The 17,149-nt window shown below is 42.4% G+C and overlaps 1 protein-coding gene across 1 annotated transcript in view; it reads right to left on the reverse strand.

Annotated features, from left to right (window-relative positions):
- The window catches only part of LOC101354667 (histone-arginine methyltransferase CARM1-like), an 87,597-nt gene that overhangs the window by 13,166 nt on the left and 57,282 nt on the right, over positions 1–17,149 (reverse strand). Inside the window, exons 5-6 of the mRNA XM_023728562.1 lie at positions 12,583–12,760; positions 7,318–7,408 (exon numbers count right to left, since the gene is read on the reverse strand). Coding sequence (XP_023584330.1) covers positions 7,318–7,408; positions 12,583–12,760 — 269 coding nt within the window. The remainder of the gene's footprint in view (positions 1–7,317; positions 7,409–12,582; positions 12,761–17,149) is intronic.

The following is a 17,149-nucleotide window of genomic DNA, read 5'->3' on the forward strand; positions in this document are numbered from 1 at the left end:
TATACACAGTAAAATATACACCAATTCAACCATTTCTACACGTACAGTTCAGTGACACTGATTACATTCTTTGAGTTGTGCAACCATTCTCATCCTCCTTTTCTGAGTTGTCCTTCCCCATTAACATAAACTCACTGTCCCCTAAGGTTCCTATGTAATCTTTCGAGTTGCTGCTGTCAATTTGATCCCATATAGATTGTTCTTAAAAGAGTATAATGCTCAAGGCAGACATATTTTTACTAGTTAAGCTAAACTATTTTTTGGTCTTAAAAAGACTTCAGGGGATATTTTTGATTTAAGGTTTAAAGATTATCTCGGGGCAATAGTTTCAAGGGTTCATCCACCCTCCATGGCTCTAGACAGTCTGAAGTCCATCAGAATTTGAAATTCTGTTCTGCATTTTCCTCCTTTTGATCAGGATTATTCTATAGAATCTTTGATCAAAATGTTCAGTAATGGTAGCCAGGCACCATCCACTTCTTCTGGTCTCATGGCAAAGGAGGTAGTTGTTCATGGAGGCAATTAGCCATACATTCCATATCCTCCTCCTATTCTTGACTCTTCTTCCTCTGTTGCTCTAGGTGAATACAGACTAATTGTTGTGCCTTGGCCATAGGTTTTGAATGGCTGATTTTTTGGAAGTAGATCACCAGGCCTTCCTTCTGAGATGCCTCTGGGTAGACTTGATCCCCCAACCTTTTAATTAGCAGCCAAGTGCATTACCCATTTTCACCTCCCAGGAAGTCCATTTTCTGCTGAGAGCCAGGGAAATGTGTTTGGGAGTGGATTTTGGGGATGAGGGACTAAGGAGGGTAAAATATAAGCCAGGGAAGGGGTAGAATTCATTGACGTGGTGCAGTCATAGAACTGAGCGTTCTAGCAAGACACCAGGAATCAGTCCTAACAGTCTTCTGGAATGTCTCTTTGAAGACTGGTCATTGTGATGGCCATATTAAATGAGATGAAGATTCCAGAACTTCTGCAGCACAGACTGAAGAAGGGGTCAGGAGGCTCAGGGAGGTGGGAATGCTAGAAGGATGTACTACAGAAGACCTTCCCCCTGAATATGTTCTCAGGGAAGACCTCTAAGAACTAAACCTGGAGTTACAACGTTAAAGATTTGGGACTGCAAAGGATACTGAGAAGTAGGGGTGGGGGGCAGTCATTGTTGTGTGCTGTCGTTCTGACTCATTGTGACCCGATGTGGCGGAGTAAAACTGCCTCATAGGGTTTTCTTGACTGTAATCTTTGAGGAAGCAGATCACCAGGACTTTCTCCTGTGGAGCCACTGGGTGGGTTTGAACCTCCAACCTTTTGGTTAGCAGCTAAGTGCTTAACCAGTACACCACCAGGGCTCCTTAGGGGCCGGTAGCGGAGGAAGAAAACCAGGTGTAGGCTCCTGAAGTGCAGTGAAGAACGAACCAGCTGGGCTAAGTGTTGTTGATAGGAAAGTCAGGTCAGGACAGACAATGGGCTCATTTATGTCCAATGATCTGATTTAGGCTTGCTGTTGTTACTTGGTCTCTCAGCTCATTGCCTCACGACTCACCCAAATTCATTTTCTGTGACCCCCTCTCTCTCCTCCCAGCCACTCTCTCTCTCTACCCAGCCACCCTTTCTGTCCCCAGCCAGCCTTCCCCTTCCTTCTTATGGAAATCAACAAGCTTTCTGAGATTCCTTCAATGTTCATTACGTCCTGTGCCTGGATCAAGGGCACAAAGAGCCCAAATGCCAGCAGTCTAACGCAGAAACCTCTAGAAAGAGAGGAGGATTAGAAGAAGAGGAAAGGCTGTGCATTTTGATAACTCGATACACTTAAAAAACATTTTTTGTCCTTATTGACTAAAAATAAAACCGTTCAAACTCACCCGCTATCAAAAAAATACAGATTAAAAATAAACTGGCCACCATTTTTTTTTTGCAAATCAAATTGGCATTTTAAAAAACATACCCCGTATGGGCAAGACTCAGCAGACATTCTCATATACCACTGGCGGAAGTGTTAATTGGCAAAACTTTTCTAGAGGGCAACTTGGCAATATGTAAGAGTAACTTTTTAAAAAAGTTCTACTTCACACCTTTTGGTCCAGTGATTTTGCTTTTAGCAACTTTTCTTAAAGAGATGATCAGAATGCACAGGAAGATTACTATAAAAGGAGACTCACCTCGGTGTTGTTTCTTATACAAAGTGATTAAAATAATTTAATATCAAACATCAGGGCTGGGATCAATATAGTATAATATAGCCACAAAAGAAATAGTGTGTAACTAAAGAATAACTTAAAGATACGAGAACTAGTTAATGAAGTATTATCAAAGTAAAAAAATAAAATCAAGTTATAAAATGGTGTTTATGGGCTGGTTCTAATTTTGTAAAGAAAAAGAATTAAAAAACTGGAAAGATATCAGTTGAAATCTGAACAGTAGTTATTTCTGCACATGCTGGAGACTAGCAGAGTTTTTATTTCTTCAACAAATATTTACCAAGGGCCTACTGGTGGCAGGCACTGTGTAGAGTGCTTGGGACACGTTACTGAAAGTGGACAGATTTCCTGTCCTTCTGGTCTTTATATTCCATCAGCAGGGTGACAGACAATAAGCAATAATAAAGAAATTATGTATCTTTCAGAAGGTGTTATAGATTGAATAAGGAGCCCTCGTGGCACAACAGTTAATAGCTCAGCTGTTAACCGAAAGATCAGCTGTTCTAACCTATCAGCCACTCTATGGGAGAAAAGGCCTGACGATCTGCTCCCATAAAGATTACGGCCTAGGAAACCCTATGGAGCAATGCTACTCTGTCATACAGGATTTCTATGAGTCGGAATCAACTCGATGGCATACAACAACATAGACTGAATTATGTCCCCCCCGCAAAATATGTGTGAAATCCTAACCCCTGTACCTGCGTAAATATGACCTTGTTTGGAAATAGTTTTTCTTTTGTTATGTCAGTGACCTAATAGGGTAGGGTGGATCCTAAACCTAATCACCTCTGAGTTGTAAAAAGGGCTGATCAGACACAGAAGCACACATACGCGGGGAGAAGACAGACGCCATGTGAGGTTATCTACAAGCCAAGGAACCCACAAATGCCCAGGGCTATGAACAAGCAAGCAATTGACGAGGCTGAGACCCTAATTTGGACTTTCAGCCTCCAGAACTGTGACAAAATAAATTTCTGTTCTGTAAAGCCACCCACTTGTGGGATTTGTGTTACAGCAGCACCAGCACCAGGAGACTAAGACAGAAGGTGATTAAGTGCTAAAGGGAAAACACAAAGCAGAAAAAGAGGGGTCGGCAGTGGTATGACTGCAATTTTAAATAAGTGGTCGGGGGTGGTCTCAAAGAGAAAATGGCATTGGAGCAAAGGCTATATGGAGGTGAAGGAATTAACCATGCAGATATTGAGGATAAAGCATTCCAGGTAAAGGGATCAGCTAGTGCAATGGCCCTGGGGTAGATGGGAGCAGTCCGATGTGTCTGAGGAACAGCTAGGAGGGCTGTGTGGCTGAAGCAGAGTGAGCCTGGTTGCAGGAAATGGGGTCAGACAGGGAAGGAAACGTAAGGACTTGGCTATACTGACAGTAGCCATATTAGGAGGCTATTGCAATCATCTAGATGAGAGGCGATGGCGTTCAAATCACCAACAAATACCATGCAGTGAGAATTGGTCAGATTCTGGATATACTGTGAAGGTTGAGCCAATAAGATTTCTTGATGGTTCAGATATGGGGGGACAGACTAAGACAGGATTTGAAGGTTTTGGGCCTGAATAATTGGGAGGATAAAGTTGTCATCAGTTGGGATGCAGGTCTGGGGTGGGGTGGGGGAGATGAGAAGTTTAGTTCTGGACATGGATAAGTTTCTCCAAAAGGACCCCTGGTGGCGCAATGGTTAAGCGCTTGGCTGCTAAACAAAAGGTTGGCAGTTCAAACCCACCCAGCCACTGCATAGGCTAAAGACCTAGCTATCTGCTTCCGTAAAGATTATAGCCAAGAAAACCCTATGGGACAGTTATGCTCTGTAACATGGGGTCTATATGAGTTGAAAACAACAAGAAGTTTCTCTAAGGGGATGTCCAAGAGGTAGATGGCTATGAAAATATGGAGTGCAGGGGTCAGGTCTGGGCTGGAGATGGACACTTGGAAATCATTAGCAGACAGATGGTGTTTGAGGCCATGGGGATGGCTGAGCTCACCAAGGGAGTAACTGTAGGCACAGCAGAGGTCCAGAGACTACATTCTGGGGCATGCAACATCAGCAAGTTGGGGACATGAGGAACAGCCTCAGAGGCCTGCATGAGAAAGGGACCAGGGAGGCAGGAGAAAAGTCAAGAGTGTGGGTCAACGTGTTTCAGTTACCGCTACGTGCTGCCCTTGAGTAAAGTATTGTTATTGTTGTTGTCAGGTGCTGTTGAGTCCACTCTGACTCATAGCGACCCCATGTACAACAGAACAAAACACTGCCTGGTCCTGTGCCATCCTCACAATCGTTATGCTTGGGCCCATTGTTGCAACCATTGGGTCAATCCATGTCGTTGAGGGTCTTCCTCTTTTTTGCTGACCCTCTAATTTACCAAGCATGATGTCCTTCTCGAGAGACTGGTCCCTCCTGATAACATGTCCAAAGCATGTGAGACAGTCTCGCCATCCTTGCTCTAAGGAGCATTCTGGCTGTGCTTCTTCCAAGACAGATTTGTTCGTTCTTCTGGCAGTTCATGGTATATTCAGTATTCTTCACCAATACCACAACTCAAAGGCCCCAATTCTTCTTCGGTCTTCCTTATTCATCATCCAGGCTTCTCATGTGTATAAGGTGATTGGAAAAACACCAGGGCTTGCGTCAGGCGCACCTTAGTCTTCAAGGTGACATCTTTCCTTTCAATAAATAGGTTGAGTAAATTGAGAAGTGAGAACCAAACACTGGATTTAACAATGTGGCAAACAGGGCTCAGGTGACCTTCATAAGAGCTGTTTTGGAAGAATGGCTTCAGAGAGAAATTGGAGGACCTGGAGCCTGTGAGTATAGGCAACTCTTTTGAGGTTTTTTTTAAAATTGTGCTTTAGGTGAAAGTTTACAGCACAAATTAGTTTCTCATTCAAAAATCTATACACATATTGTTTTGTGACATTGGTTGCAATCCCCACAATGTGTCAGTACTCCCCCCTTTCCACCCTGTGTCCATTCATCCAGTTTTCCTGTCCCTTCCTGTCTTCTCATCTTTGCTCTTGGGCAGGTGTTGCCCATTCGGTCTGGTACACTCTATTGACCCAAGAAGCACGTTCCTCACGTGTTATTGTTTGTTTACAGGTCTGTCCAGTCTCTGGCTGGGAGGTGGACTTCGGGAGTGGCTTCAGTTCTGAGTTAGTAGGGTGTCTGGGGACCATAGTCTCAGGGGTCTTCTGAGGAATTTTGCTTCAAAAGGGCTTAGAGAGATGAGCCAGTGGCTGTCAGGGACTGAGGTCTATAGAATGTTTTTTGGGAGTTTTGTTGCTTGTTTGTTTTAGCAATATGTTTGTAGGCTGATGGGGAGCTTAGGTAATCTACTGTGATTGATTATTAATATGCCCAAGGCAATAAGAAGACAGTTGGTGATATGGTTGGGAGGTCACATAAGGACGGCCCAGAAAATAATCCCTCCCCACAAGGCTGGTCTACTCTGTTGCCGTATTTCCCAACTCTTCTTCAGCCCCTCCACTGGCTCAGGGGGTCACATTTGAAATACAGACACTTAGGGTTAGCATGAACTCAAAGATTAATGACGATTATTAAGATTAGACTCCTCTTTCTTCCCCACACATACCATGAAGCCATTGCACCCCCATTGGAAAATGGCTGTGGCTTGAAATCTCAGAATTACAGACTGAGCAGAAACCATGAAACTCTATGGATCCACAGTACCAAAAACAAAACCCAAAAACCAAACCAGTTACCATCAAAACAGCTCTGAGTCATGGCGCCCCCATGTGTTTCAGAGCAGAACTATGCTCCACAGGGTTTTCAATGGCTGTGATCTTTTAGAAGTAGATCATCAGGGCTTTCTTCCAAGGCACCTCTGGGTGGATTTGAACTGTCAACCTTTCAGTAGTAGCTGAGCACTTACCTGTGCCACCTGGGGGCACCAACATGAATTTGTGGTAGGAAAGTCCATTTTGCAAGAAAAAAAATCAGTGGAAGAGGGAAAAATCTTAGCCCTCTGACCACTCTCCTCAAAGAACTTTTTAACCCAGGAAGTCACAGCACCCCTATTTGCTGCCCCTTCACCAAGGATACTGGTCGGATTACGAAATGGAAAGTCCAGGAATTGACTTTGGACATCTCTGTGTTGCAGAGTTCTCCACACCTCAGCTGGAACCCAAATCTTAAATTCAGCAACCATCCTCACCCAGCTGCCAACACACGTGTGTGCACACCCGCCCACCCATAACATTCCCACGTGGATGATCTATTCTAGATCTCCCTTCCTTGGGTTCCAATACCCTCGTTTTCCTTCTGGCCTCTTCTTTATTCAATGCTCAGAAAAGAATCCCAGAAGGAATGGTTTAGAACTGGCAGAGTTTTGTACTCGTTCTCATCTTACAAATGAGGAGACCAAGTTTCAGAAAGGGAAAGTAAGGTGCCCAAAAGCCAACAGCCAATTAAAGGGAACACTGTAAAAAAGATGTGACCAACTCATGTACATTGAGGGCTACTGATTGATATGCTCTCCGTCAAAGGCACATTCTAACAGAAGTGATTATCCTAAGCCAAAGGAATGAATGGGGAATGGTGGAAAGGGAAGACTAGCAGGCAGGGAGAGATGTTGTCATTTTAGCGGCAGGGTAGCCTTTGGATGTCTGATACTGTATAAGCAGCTACTTGGTTTGCCTGCTCCAGTAGTTATCACCTAGGTGTGATTTTACCCCTAGGGGGCATTTGGAAATACCTAGAAACATTTTTGATTGTCACTATGGGGAGGTACTAATGGCATTGAGTGGGTGAGACCAGGGATGCTGCTGAACATCCTAGAGGGCATAGGACCAAAACCAAACCCATTGCCATCGAGCAGGTTCTGACTATAGGACAGAGCAGAACTGCTTCACAGGGTTTCCAAGTCTGCAAATCTTTATGGGAGCAGACTGCCACATCTTTCACCCACAGAGCAGCTGGTGGATTCAAACAACCAACCTTTCAGTTAGCAGCCGAGTGCTTAACCACTGTGCCACCAGGGCTCCTTAGGGCATAGGACTGCCCCTCACATTATATAGTCTAAAATGTCAATAGCTGACAAACTGGTTGATCATGAAGGAAAAGGAAGGGAAGTTAGAACATTACCAAAAGTTGGCTCTGGAGTAGAGTTCCATGTAGAGCTGTTCTTCAGAAAAGGGGGCCAGGTGGATGTCACTGAACACCGGGAACATCATTCCTAATGAGCAAAAGACAACAGACACAGAAGTTGACTCCTGACTTCTGATTGAAGGGTGCACTCACCTGCCTTCCGAGACAAAGCCCATTCTTCAATTCCATGCAGGTATCATGTGACAGCTAAAATATAACTTTGCCTTAAAGCAAGAAAAAGAAAAGTAGACAGAGGATCGGAGGGGACAGAAAAGAGAATGGCAAAGCAAGTCAGAAAGCTGTTTGCGGAGAAAAGCTTGCACAGTCTAACAAGAGGCATTTAACCTGGCAGATTACCTTCTCAGCTACTGCCTCTTCCTTCCTGTGTGTCCTGGGCTTGGAATTCTGTGGTTGATGGTCGCCATCAAGCTGATTCTGACTCAAGTAGACCCCACGGAGCAGAGGAGAACTTGTGCTCCACAGGCTTTTCAAGGCTGTAACCTCTCGGAAGCAGATCACCAGGTCTGCCTTTTGCGGTCCCTTTGAGCGGGTTCGAACCAGCCAACTTTTGGCTAGTAGTCGAGCACTTAACCATCTGTGCCACCCAGGGATGCCTGGAATTCAAAGCACTCCCTTTTATTTATTTATTGTTACTCTTATTTATTGTAAAAACAACCTCGCACTGGAAATAATCAAAATTCTGTCACATTATTATCTCTATTCCCAGTCTTTGACCATGTATCCACGTATAACCAGATGGACTATCTTCTTAAATGGGCTGTCAGAACCTGCACTTATATGGCGGCTTGTCATCCCCCAAGCTGGGAGGCGCGCACTTGCTTTTTGTTCCTGGCATCTACAGATTTCAGGGGAAAGGCAGATTCATTAGGGGGCAAACGAGCAGCCAGACTAGCAGGCTGGAAGCTGGCACTTTCTAGTCAGGTAGACCTGGTGATCAGCATTACGATTCTTGTCCCCTTAGGGAGACTCTTTTTCATGGCCATTTATCAAATTGTACGTGAAAGAGATACACGAACGAAGGAATGAGGACGGCCTAAGAAACCAGAGATGCTGTCGTAACCATAACAAACAATAATAGTAATAGCTAACATTTCTTGATCATGACAAGCATACCATGCATTTTTCGACGGACTTTACATGTATTAACTCATTTAATTCTCATAACAATATACAGTAGGTGCCATTTATGGGGTCCCTGGGAGGTGCAAATAGTTAACACACTCAGCTTCTAATCTAAAGTTTGGTGGTTCGAGTTTACTCAGAGGCAGTTCGGAAGAAGCGCTTGGTGATCTACTTCTAAAAAATCAGCCACTGAAAACCCTACGGAGCATAGTTCTACTCTGACAGACATGGGGGCCCATGAGCTGGAAGTGACTTGACAGCAACTGGCTTTTATGATTCTATGCCAATGCTCACGAAGATGGTGCAGACCAGGCGACATTTCCTTCTGTTATACATAAGGTCCCCATGGGTTGGAGTTTACTCTGTAGCAAGTAACAACAACTATCATTCTACTCATTTTATAAACTAGGAAACTAAAGAACACAGAAGTTCAAAGGATTGGCCCAAGATCCCAGAGCTAATAAGTAAAAGAACAAAATCCAGGGACTAGAATCTCATTTGATGGTCACCGGCCCCATCCTTGCCCTCTGTGTCTATTAAAATAGAACATTAATTTTATTTAGGATGTTTTCAGAGGTGGACAGAGACAGAGCACTATTGTAACATCATTCCTATGTCCCCATCTAAATCTCATGTATTGGTATCAAAAGATTAATGACTGCTTGGTGATTTTTCAATTTCAAGGCAGACGAATATGAGGCAGCCTTAGAAAACTGACCTGTTTCACTGCTTGGGAAGCATCAGAGAAAGATGTTCTGAGCCCCAAGCTTGATAGGCATTCCAAAGAGATTAGATAAAATGGAGACAGGAAATCATCAAAGGCAAAAATAAAAGAAAAACTCTAAGAATTGAAGGACATGAGTCTTCTGATTAAAAATGATCACTGGAAGTTGAGCACAGGAATTAAAAAGACCAACACCAAGAACACTAGAAATAAAGAGAAGATACTAAAAGCTTCCAGAGGGAAAAACTATGTCACTCCAAAGGTTCAGGAGTCAGATGGCACTGGACTTCTCAGTAGTAAAATTAGAAGCCGGAAACCAAAAATAGAAGCCGTAAAATGCTGAGTAAAAATTGTTTTCAAGTTAGAACTCTTCACCTAGCCAAATGATCATACGAGGACTCAATCAAAAATAACTTCTCAAGCCCCTTCTCTCCAAAGCTGGTAGGGAACATCCTTTGCTGCAATGATGGTGTAGACCAACGAAGGGAAAGGCAAACTAATGGTGATGGTAAGTTCAAGGATGACACCAGGCAATAAGACTGGAGAGATAGCAACCCATTCCTGTCTGGTGGAGAAGGCCCAGGATAACAGGAGGAAGGCCTCCATAGAGTCAAGATTGATAGGCATGTGTCAGCACTGTACGGATGTGGAAACAATTAGCCATGAGTATACAGAAAACTGGAGTCCCTGGGTGGCACAAATGGTTAACATGCTCACTGCTAACCAAAAGTTTGGCAGTTTGAGGACACCCAGAGGTATCTCAGAAGAAAGGCCTGGCAATCTGCTTCTGAAAAACCAGCCATTGAAAACCCAACGCAGCACAGTTCTACTGTGACACCCAAGAGGTCGCCATGAGTTGGAATCGACTCCACGGCAGCTGGTTTGGTTTTTGGTTCATACAGAAAACTAAGCTAATGAAAAACAAGGCAATTAACTCAAAAGGAGGGGGGAGATTATTTGATAAAATAAGCATAATCATAGTACACCTAGTACACCATCTGACTCGGCACTGAGTGGTATTGACATCATCATGTTAATGCAAACATCGATCTCTCATTTAACCAAATAATGATACAGGGCCATATTCCCTTTTCTCAAACGCTGAAATCCCAGAAGTCTGCAGCAACATCATTTAATGACATGAACTGACATGAGTCTATTTCTAGTCTTTACTTATTCCCCTTGGCATCAATATTCATATGTTTTGTTAAAGAAATGTAGTGTGCTTCATTACGGGGTATCACCTTAGATCCCCCTGGGGCATTAAGTCATATATGGTACATGATCATATTGCCTTTCTCAAGTCTTACAAATTCTAAGTTCTGAAATGTATCCGGCCCCAAGGGTTTAGAGAAGGAATTGAAAACCAAAAAAATCAAACCGTTCCTGTCAAGTCGATGCCGACTCATAGGGACTCTATAGGACAGAGTAGAACTGCCTCATAGGGTTTCCAGGGCTATAACCTTTATGGATACAAAATAAATGCAGAGAGCTGGCAAAAAAGAGGAAGACCCTCAATGAGATGGACTGACACAGTGGCTGCAACAATGGGCTCAAGCATAACAATGATTGTGAGGATGGCACAGGATCAGGCAGTGTTTCGTTCTGTTGTACACAGGGTCGCTGTGAGTTGGAACCGACTCGATCGCACCTAACAACGGCAACAGCAATCTTTATGGAGGTAGATTGCCACATCTTTCTCCCATAGAGTGGCCACTGGATTCAAACTGCCAACCTCTCTGTTAGCAGCCAAGGGCTTTAACCACTGCACCGCCAGGGCTTGTGAAGGAATTGAGGACTTGCCAGAATGATCCTTAGAAGTGAAGATGGTGAGATTTCATCTCACGTACTTTGGACATGTTATCAGAAGGAGCCAGTCCCTGGAGAAGGACATCACGCTTGGTAAAGTAGAGTCAGCAAAAAAGAGGAAGACCTTCCATGGGATGGATTAATACAGTTGCTGCAACAATGGGCTCAAACGTAACAACGATTGTGAGGATGGTGACGGACCGGGCAGTGTTTCGTTCTGTTGTACACAGGGTCACCGTGAGTCAGAACTGACGTCATGCACCTAACAACACTAGATATACTGAGAGGATGGCGTGTGTGAGGGGTGGTGCGTTGATAAGTCAAGGCGACACTCTGTAGAAGAGCTAAATTCTCAACCAGAGAGTGACTAGAATAAAGATAGAATAATTTTATGAAGAAATATGTAGATAAATAATAGAAAAAAACAGTGAAAAGAGTTGAAAGTGATTGCCTTAGGAGATCAGTCTGGGAATGAGAAGAGGTGCAGCAGACAGCTACTATTTTTCATTATAAGCCTTTTTATTATTATTTGATGTTTTCATCTACATCTTACTTTGGTGGAAAATAAAAATAATTAGGAAAAAAATCAATCATCCCTTCCCTCAGGAACATACAGGTTAGAAAGCTGATAAAAATCAATATTCATCTCTGCATGTCTAGTTATATCCACTTCAAACTGCAGGGGAATAAAATGATGCCCAGATATAAAGTCTAAATATTCAGCTTAGAAAGGCTCAACAGGTGCACGTTCATTAACTATGTTTAAAATCTCATCATATCAAAGCACCTAGCTATCTGAAAAAACCCAGAAGGAATACCATTAAAAAAATCTTCCTTCAGGCACTGAGGAGGAAATTCAAGCAGCTTTGTTCCCTTCATCTCCCACAGTCTCATTTTATCTCATGAACCCAGGGCTTCCGAGATCGGCCCGAGCTGCCTTCTAGCAGGAATGCTAATGAAGTTCTTGACATTAGGTGTATTTTGCCTGAGTCTATTTAGTTTTGCTTGAGTTTTTTTTTTTAGTGTCTATTCCTGAGCCCCTAAATTTTGAAACACATAGGAAATTATGGAGGAGCCTTGGTGGCACAGTGGTTAAGCACTCGGCTGCTAACCACAAGGTCAGCGGTTCGAACCCACCAGCTGCTTCACAGAAGAAAGATGCGGCAGTCTGCTTCCGTAAAGATTACCGCCTTGGAAATCCTATGGGTCAGTTCTACTCTGTCACACGGGATCGCTATGAGTCTAAATTACCTTGATGGCACCTAATAACAACAACAGATGAGGAAACCAAAGACTAAAGGTCAATTGTATGCCCACGTTCATTAAGAAACCAAGACAAAAATGCATAACTCTGAACAGGTCCTCTGTACCATACTGAATTCTGTGTGCTGCGTGGCCACCTGTATTCCTGTGGCTAGAGACTAGCTCATTTGCAATGGAAGAGCAAGATGAGGAGATCAAAGAATTGAGTGTAGTGGAAATGCCCTCTCCTCCTTTCTGTCTGGAATCAAATGTGGGGAAAAGAAAATGGCAACCATTTAGGGAAAAGGTAGCCTGTTGTCTAAACCGGGAACGGGCCAACCCACCATTGGATTTCAGCCTTTTTTTGCAGTGAAGGTAGCTCTCCAGGATCCGCTCATTGAACAGCATGTACCCCACTGGTTCAGAAACGATCACATCTGCAGCCTCAGGAAGTGAGATTTCTTCAATTTTCCCTGGCAAGACAATGATCTTGTCTGAAGGGTGGTTATTCTTTACTAGAATCTGAAAAAGACAAAATGGGGTACGAGTATTGTTATTATACAGAATCTTACGAAAGATAAGTTTTATAGATGGTTGTTTTAGGTGCTGTTGAGTTGGTTCTAACTCATATCGACCCTATGTACAACAGAACGAAACACTGCCTGGTCCTGTGCCATCCTCACAATCGTTACTATGTTTGAGCCCATTGTTGTAGCCACTATGCCAATCCATCTAGTTGAGAGTCTTCCTCTTTTTTGCTGACCCTCTACTTTACCAAGCATGATGTCCTTCTCCAGGGACTGGTCCCTCCTGATAATATGTGCAAAGTAAGGAGCATTCTGCCTGAATTTCTTCCAAGACAGATTTGTTCATTCTTCTGCAGTCCATGGCATATTTAATATTCGTTGCCAACACCACAGCTCAAAGGCATCAATTCTTCTTCAGTCTCCCTTATTCATTGTCCAGCTTTACATGCATATGAAGTGACTGAAAAAAACCATCACTTTGGTCAATCCACTTCAAAGGGTGGGGCATGGAATCTGAGAGGGACATGTAGAAATTTTAAGATATAGTTATATTATTCTAGTTCTTAAGCTGAGTTTGGGAATATGGGTGTTTATTTGGTTATCATTCTTTATATTTACACTCATCTGTTTTTGGTATGTTTGAAATATCAGTCCACCAGGTGCTCCTTGGAAACTCTATGGAGCAGTTCTACTCTGTCCTATAGGGTTGCTATGAGTCAGAATCAACTCGACAGCAATGGGTTTTTTTTTTTTTTTTGAAATATCAGAAAAATTTTAATTATGCTACTAATATAAAAGTTTGAGATAATCATAACGGATGCAGATAAAAAAAGACAAACTGGTTTTCTACAATTAGAAAGAAACTAATAGACGTAGAAGACAGATAAAAACAATGTCAAACCAAAACAAACCAGTTGCCATCAAGTCAGTCCAAAAAGAAACAATGTAACATAAAGTTAATTAACATCTTAGAAGTAGAGGAAAACGGAATAGAAAAATAATTCAAAGATACGTTAACAGAAAATTTCCCTGAAATAAAAACTGAATCCACTAATTGAAAAAATACATAGCAGCCAGAGAAAAATTTAATACAGTAATAGTAATATGGACATATATTCTGATAAAGAATTTAAATTTGGGGGATAAAGAATGAATTCCTTGGAAACTCAGAAAGAAAAGTAAATCACCTGCAAAGTGAAAGAAAATCGGGCTGGCACTGAACTCCTCCAGTCACATCATTTTAAGAAGGCAATGGGGTGATGGCTACAAAATTCAGAAGAAAAAAAGTGTGAACCGAAGAATATTGAATCCAGAGAAGGTACTGCTCATGTATAAAGACAATAGGGGGATGTTTTCAACATGAAAGAACTCTGGGTATGTAGCTTACATCAACCCTTTTTCAAAAAAATGCTTTGCTAAAACGAAAAATAAATCAATGCAACTAGGAGATGATTCTAAATACCTTGGTAATGAAGCTATAATAGAAAGACTGATGGTAAAAACGAATCTATTTAATTGTAGAACAAACACTAAACAATTACATGAATTTTGGTTATATTGCAATGTGAACATTACACCTTGCGGGTATAAAAAATATATGTATAACTAGCAAAAGGGAAAGGAGGAAGGAGATACGAGAGTATCGATGATTTTACCTCTTTCACAGGAGGAAGTAAATTTTCATCCTGGAGTTAAAAAAAACTTTCCAATTGATTCACATTTTTCATAACATTGTTATTGTTGTTGGGTGCCTTCGAGTCAATTCCGACTCATAGTGAACCCATGTGACAGAGTAGAACTGCCCCATGGGGTTTTCTAGGCTGTCATCTTTATGCGAGCGTGTCTTCAGATCATGCTGCTGGGAGGTTCGAACTGTCAACCTTTTCGTTAGCAGCCGTGTGCTTAACTGTTGTGCCACCTGGGCTCCTTTATGTAACATTAGAGGGATCTTTTAGGAGGTAATATCTCTTTCGGTGAAGAAACATTTATTTAAAATTTAGCAATTCCTTCTCTTTTATCTCAATATCTTTCTCTTCTAAATTCAGTAAATTTTTTTTTTTTATTGTACGTCAGGTGAAGGCTTACAGAACAAATAGTTTCTCATGAAACAGTAGTACACATATTGTTTTATGACATTGGTTAACAACCCCACGACATGTCAACACTCTCCCTTCTCGACCTTTTTTTTTTGGTGAAAATATACATAGCCAAAGATACACCATTTCAAAAATTTCTACATGCACAGTTCAGTGACATTGACTACGCTCTTCCAATTGTGCTGCTATTCTCACTTTAGATGAAGGCTTACAGAATAAAATAGTTTCTCATTTACCAGTTAGTACACATGTTGCCCTATGACAATGGTTAACATCCTCACAACACATCAACAATATCCTTACGCAACCTTGGGTTCCCTATCACCAGCTTTCCTGTCCCCTTCTGCCTTCTGGCCCTTGTCCCTGGACTGCTGTGCCTCATTAGTCCCATTTGGTTTTATGGGGCTGTCCACTCCCAGGCTGAACAGTGAACCTCGGAGGTAACTTCACCACTGAGCTAAAAGGGTGTCTGGGGGCCATACTCTCGGGTTTCTCCAGTCTCCTTTAGGCCAGTAAATCTGGTCTTTTTTTTGTGAGTTAGAATTTTGTTCTACATCCTTCTCCAGCTCTGTCCAGAACCTTCTGTTGTGATCCTGGTCAGAGCAGTCAGTGGTGGTAGTCGGGCACCATCTAGCTGTACTGGACTCAGTCTGGTGGAAGCCTTGGTAGCTGTGATCCATTAGTCCTTTGGACTAATCTTTTCCTTGTATCCTGTTCTCTTCATTCTCCCTTGCTCCCGAAGGGATGAGACCAGTGGAGTATCTTAGATGGCTGCTCACAGGCTTTTAAGACCCCAGACGCTACTCACCAAGGTAGAATGCAGAACATTGCCTTTATAAACTGTTTTATGCCAATTGAGCTAGATGTTCCCCGAGGCCATGGTCCCCACAGCCCTCCACCCAGCAATTCAGTCCCTCAGGGAGTTTGGATGTGTCTGTGGAGCTTCCATGACCTGTCCTTGTACAAGTTAAATTCAGTAAAATTTGATGTAATAGTTTTTACTCAAATACCACATATCGTATAATCCCATTTTTCTATAAACCTTTTTCTCTAGCCTTTCTATAGCTGCATACAAAATGTCTGGAATGATGTTCACCCAATATTAATGATTATTATTTATAGGAGGGGTTAAAATATTTCTTCCTTGTTGTTTTCTGAATTGCTTAATTTCTTTATAATAAGGTACTATTTTTACAAAACAGCAAAGCAATTTTTCTCTGAAGAAAAAGAAATTTAGTAAAAAACTCCTAAGCAAACATATCTGCCTCCCTCTTTTCTGAGGTTTCACAGAAATACAGGAAATGATATAAATCAGAAAGACACCTTCACATGCATGAACATTAAATAGAGCTAGCAGGGGAGGAGAAATTTGGAAGGAACTCTAGAAGACAGAAAGCAGGATGGACTGGACTGATGGAGAAAACAGAACAGGTTATGATACACTCCTAAATATCAGAGCTAAGGAAGGTCCCCTGCAAGGGTGTGTGGACGAAAAGTTCAAATTCTGAGCCAGCTAATGGGAAGAGCAGAAACCCAGAGGACTACCACATGGTCTAGCATGGCCTCTCTTTCTGCTCCCTTGGGCAGATGGAATATATGCAGCTGACACCATGGGGTTTTATCCACCGGCTAACATTCTATAACTTGCTTTTTGTGATATGCCACAGTAGAGATTCTAGTGTGGAAAGCACTTCCTTTTCAGATCCTTCTCAGAAAAGAGCCAAGGCATAATGCACGCTACTCTGGTAACAGTTACAAACCAATCTTGTTAAAGGAGCCCTGGTGGCGCAACAGTTAAGTGCTCGGCTGCCAACCAAAAGATTGGTGGTTCAAACCCACCCAGCGGCTCCGCAGAAGAAAGATCTGGTAATCTGCTCTCATAAAGATTAAACCTGTTGTCATCGAGTTAATTCTGACTCATAGCGACCCTATAGGACAGAGTAGAACTGTCCCATAGGGTTACAAAGGAGCAGTGGATTTGAACTGCCAACCTTTTGGTCAGCAGTCACTGAGCCACCAGGGCTTCTCATAAAGATTACAGTCCAGAAAACCCTATGGGGCAGTTCTACTCTGTTACATGGGGTCACTGTGAGATGAAAATCAACTTGATGGCACCTAACCCAACAACAATCTTGTTTAGACACATGGATAAATATAATCACTTTTCTCCAAGTCTTCCAGTGGAAGGCAAAATGGGGGCTACATTCATTATCCTTCACACTGGGAGTCTACAGCGTGTTAGTTTCCTAAAACCAGACATTGTCAAGTTGACTCCAACTGATAGCGAC

The sequence above is a fragment of the Trichechus manatus genome, unplaced genomic scaffold (assembly GCF_000243295.1).
Source record: "Trichechus manatus latirostris isolate Lorelei unplaced genomic scaffold, TriManLat1.0 scaffold00025, whole genome shotgun sequence".
NCBI classification, from domain to species: Eukaryota; Metazoa; Chordata; class Mammalia; order Sirenia; family Trichechidae; genus Trichechus; species Trichechus manatus.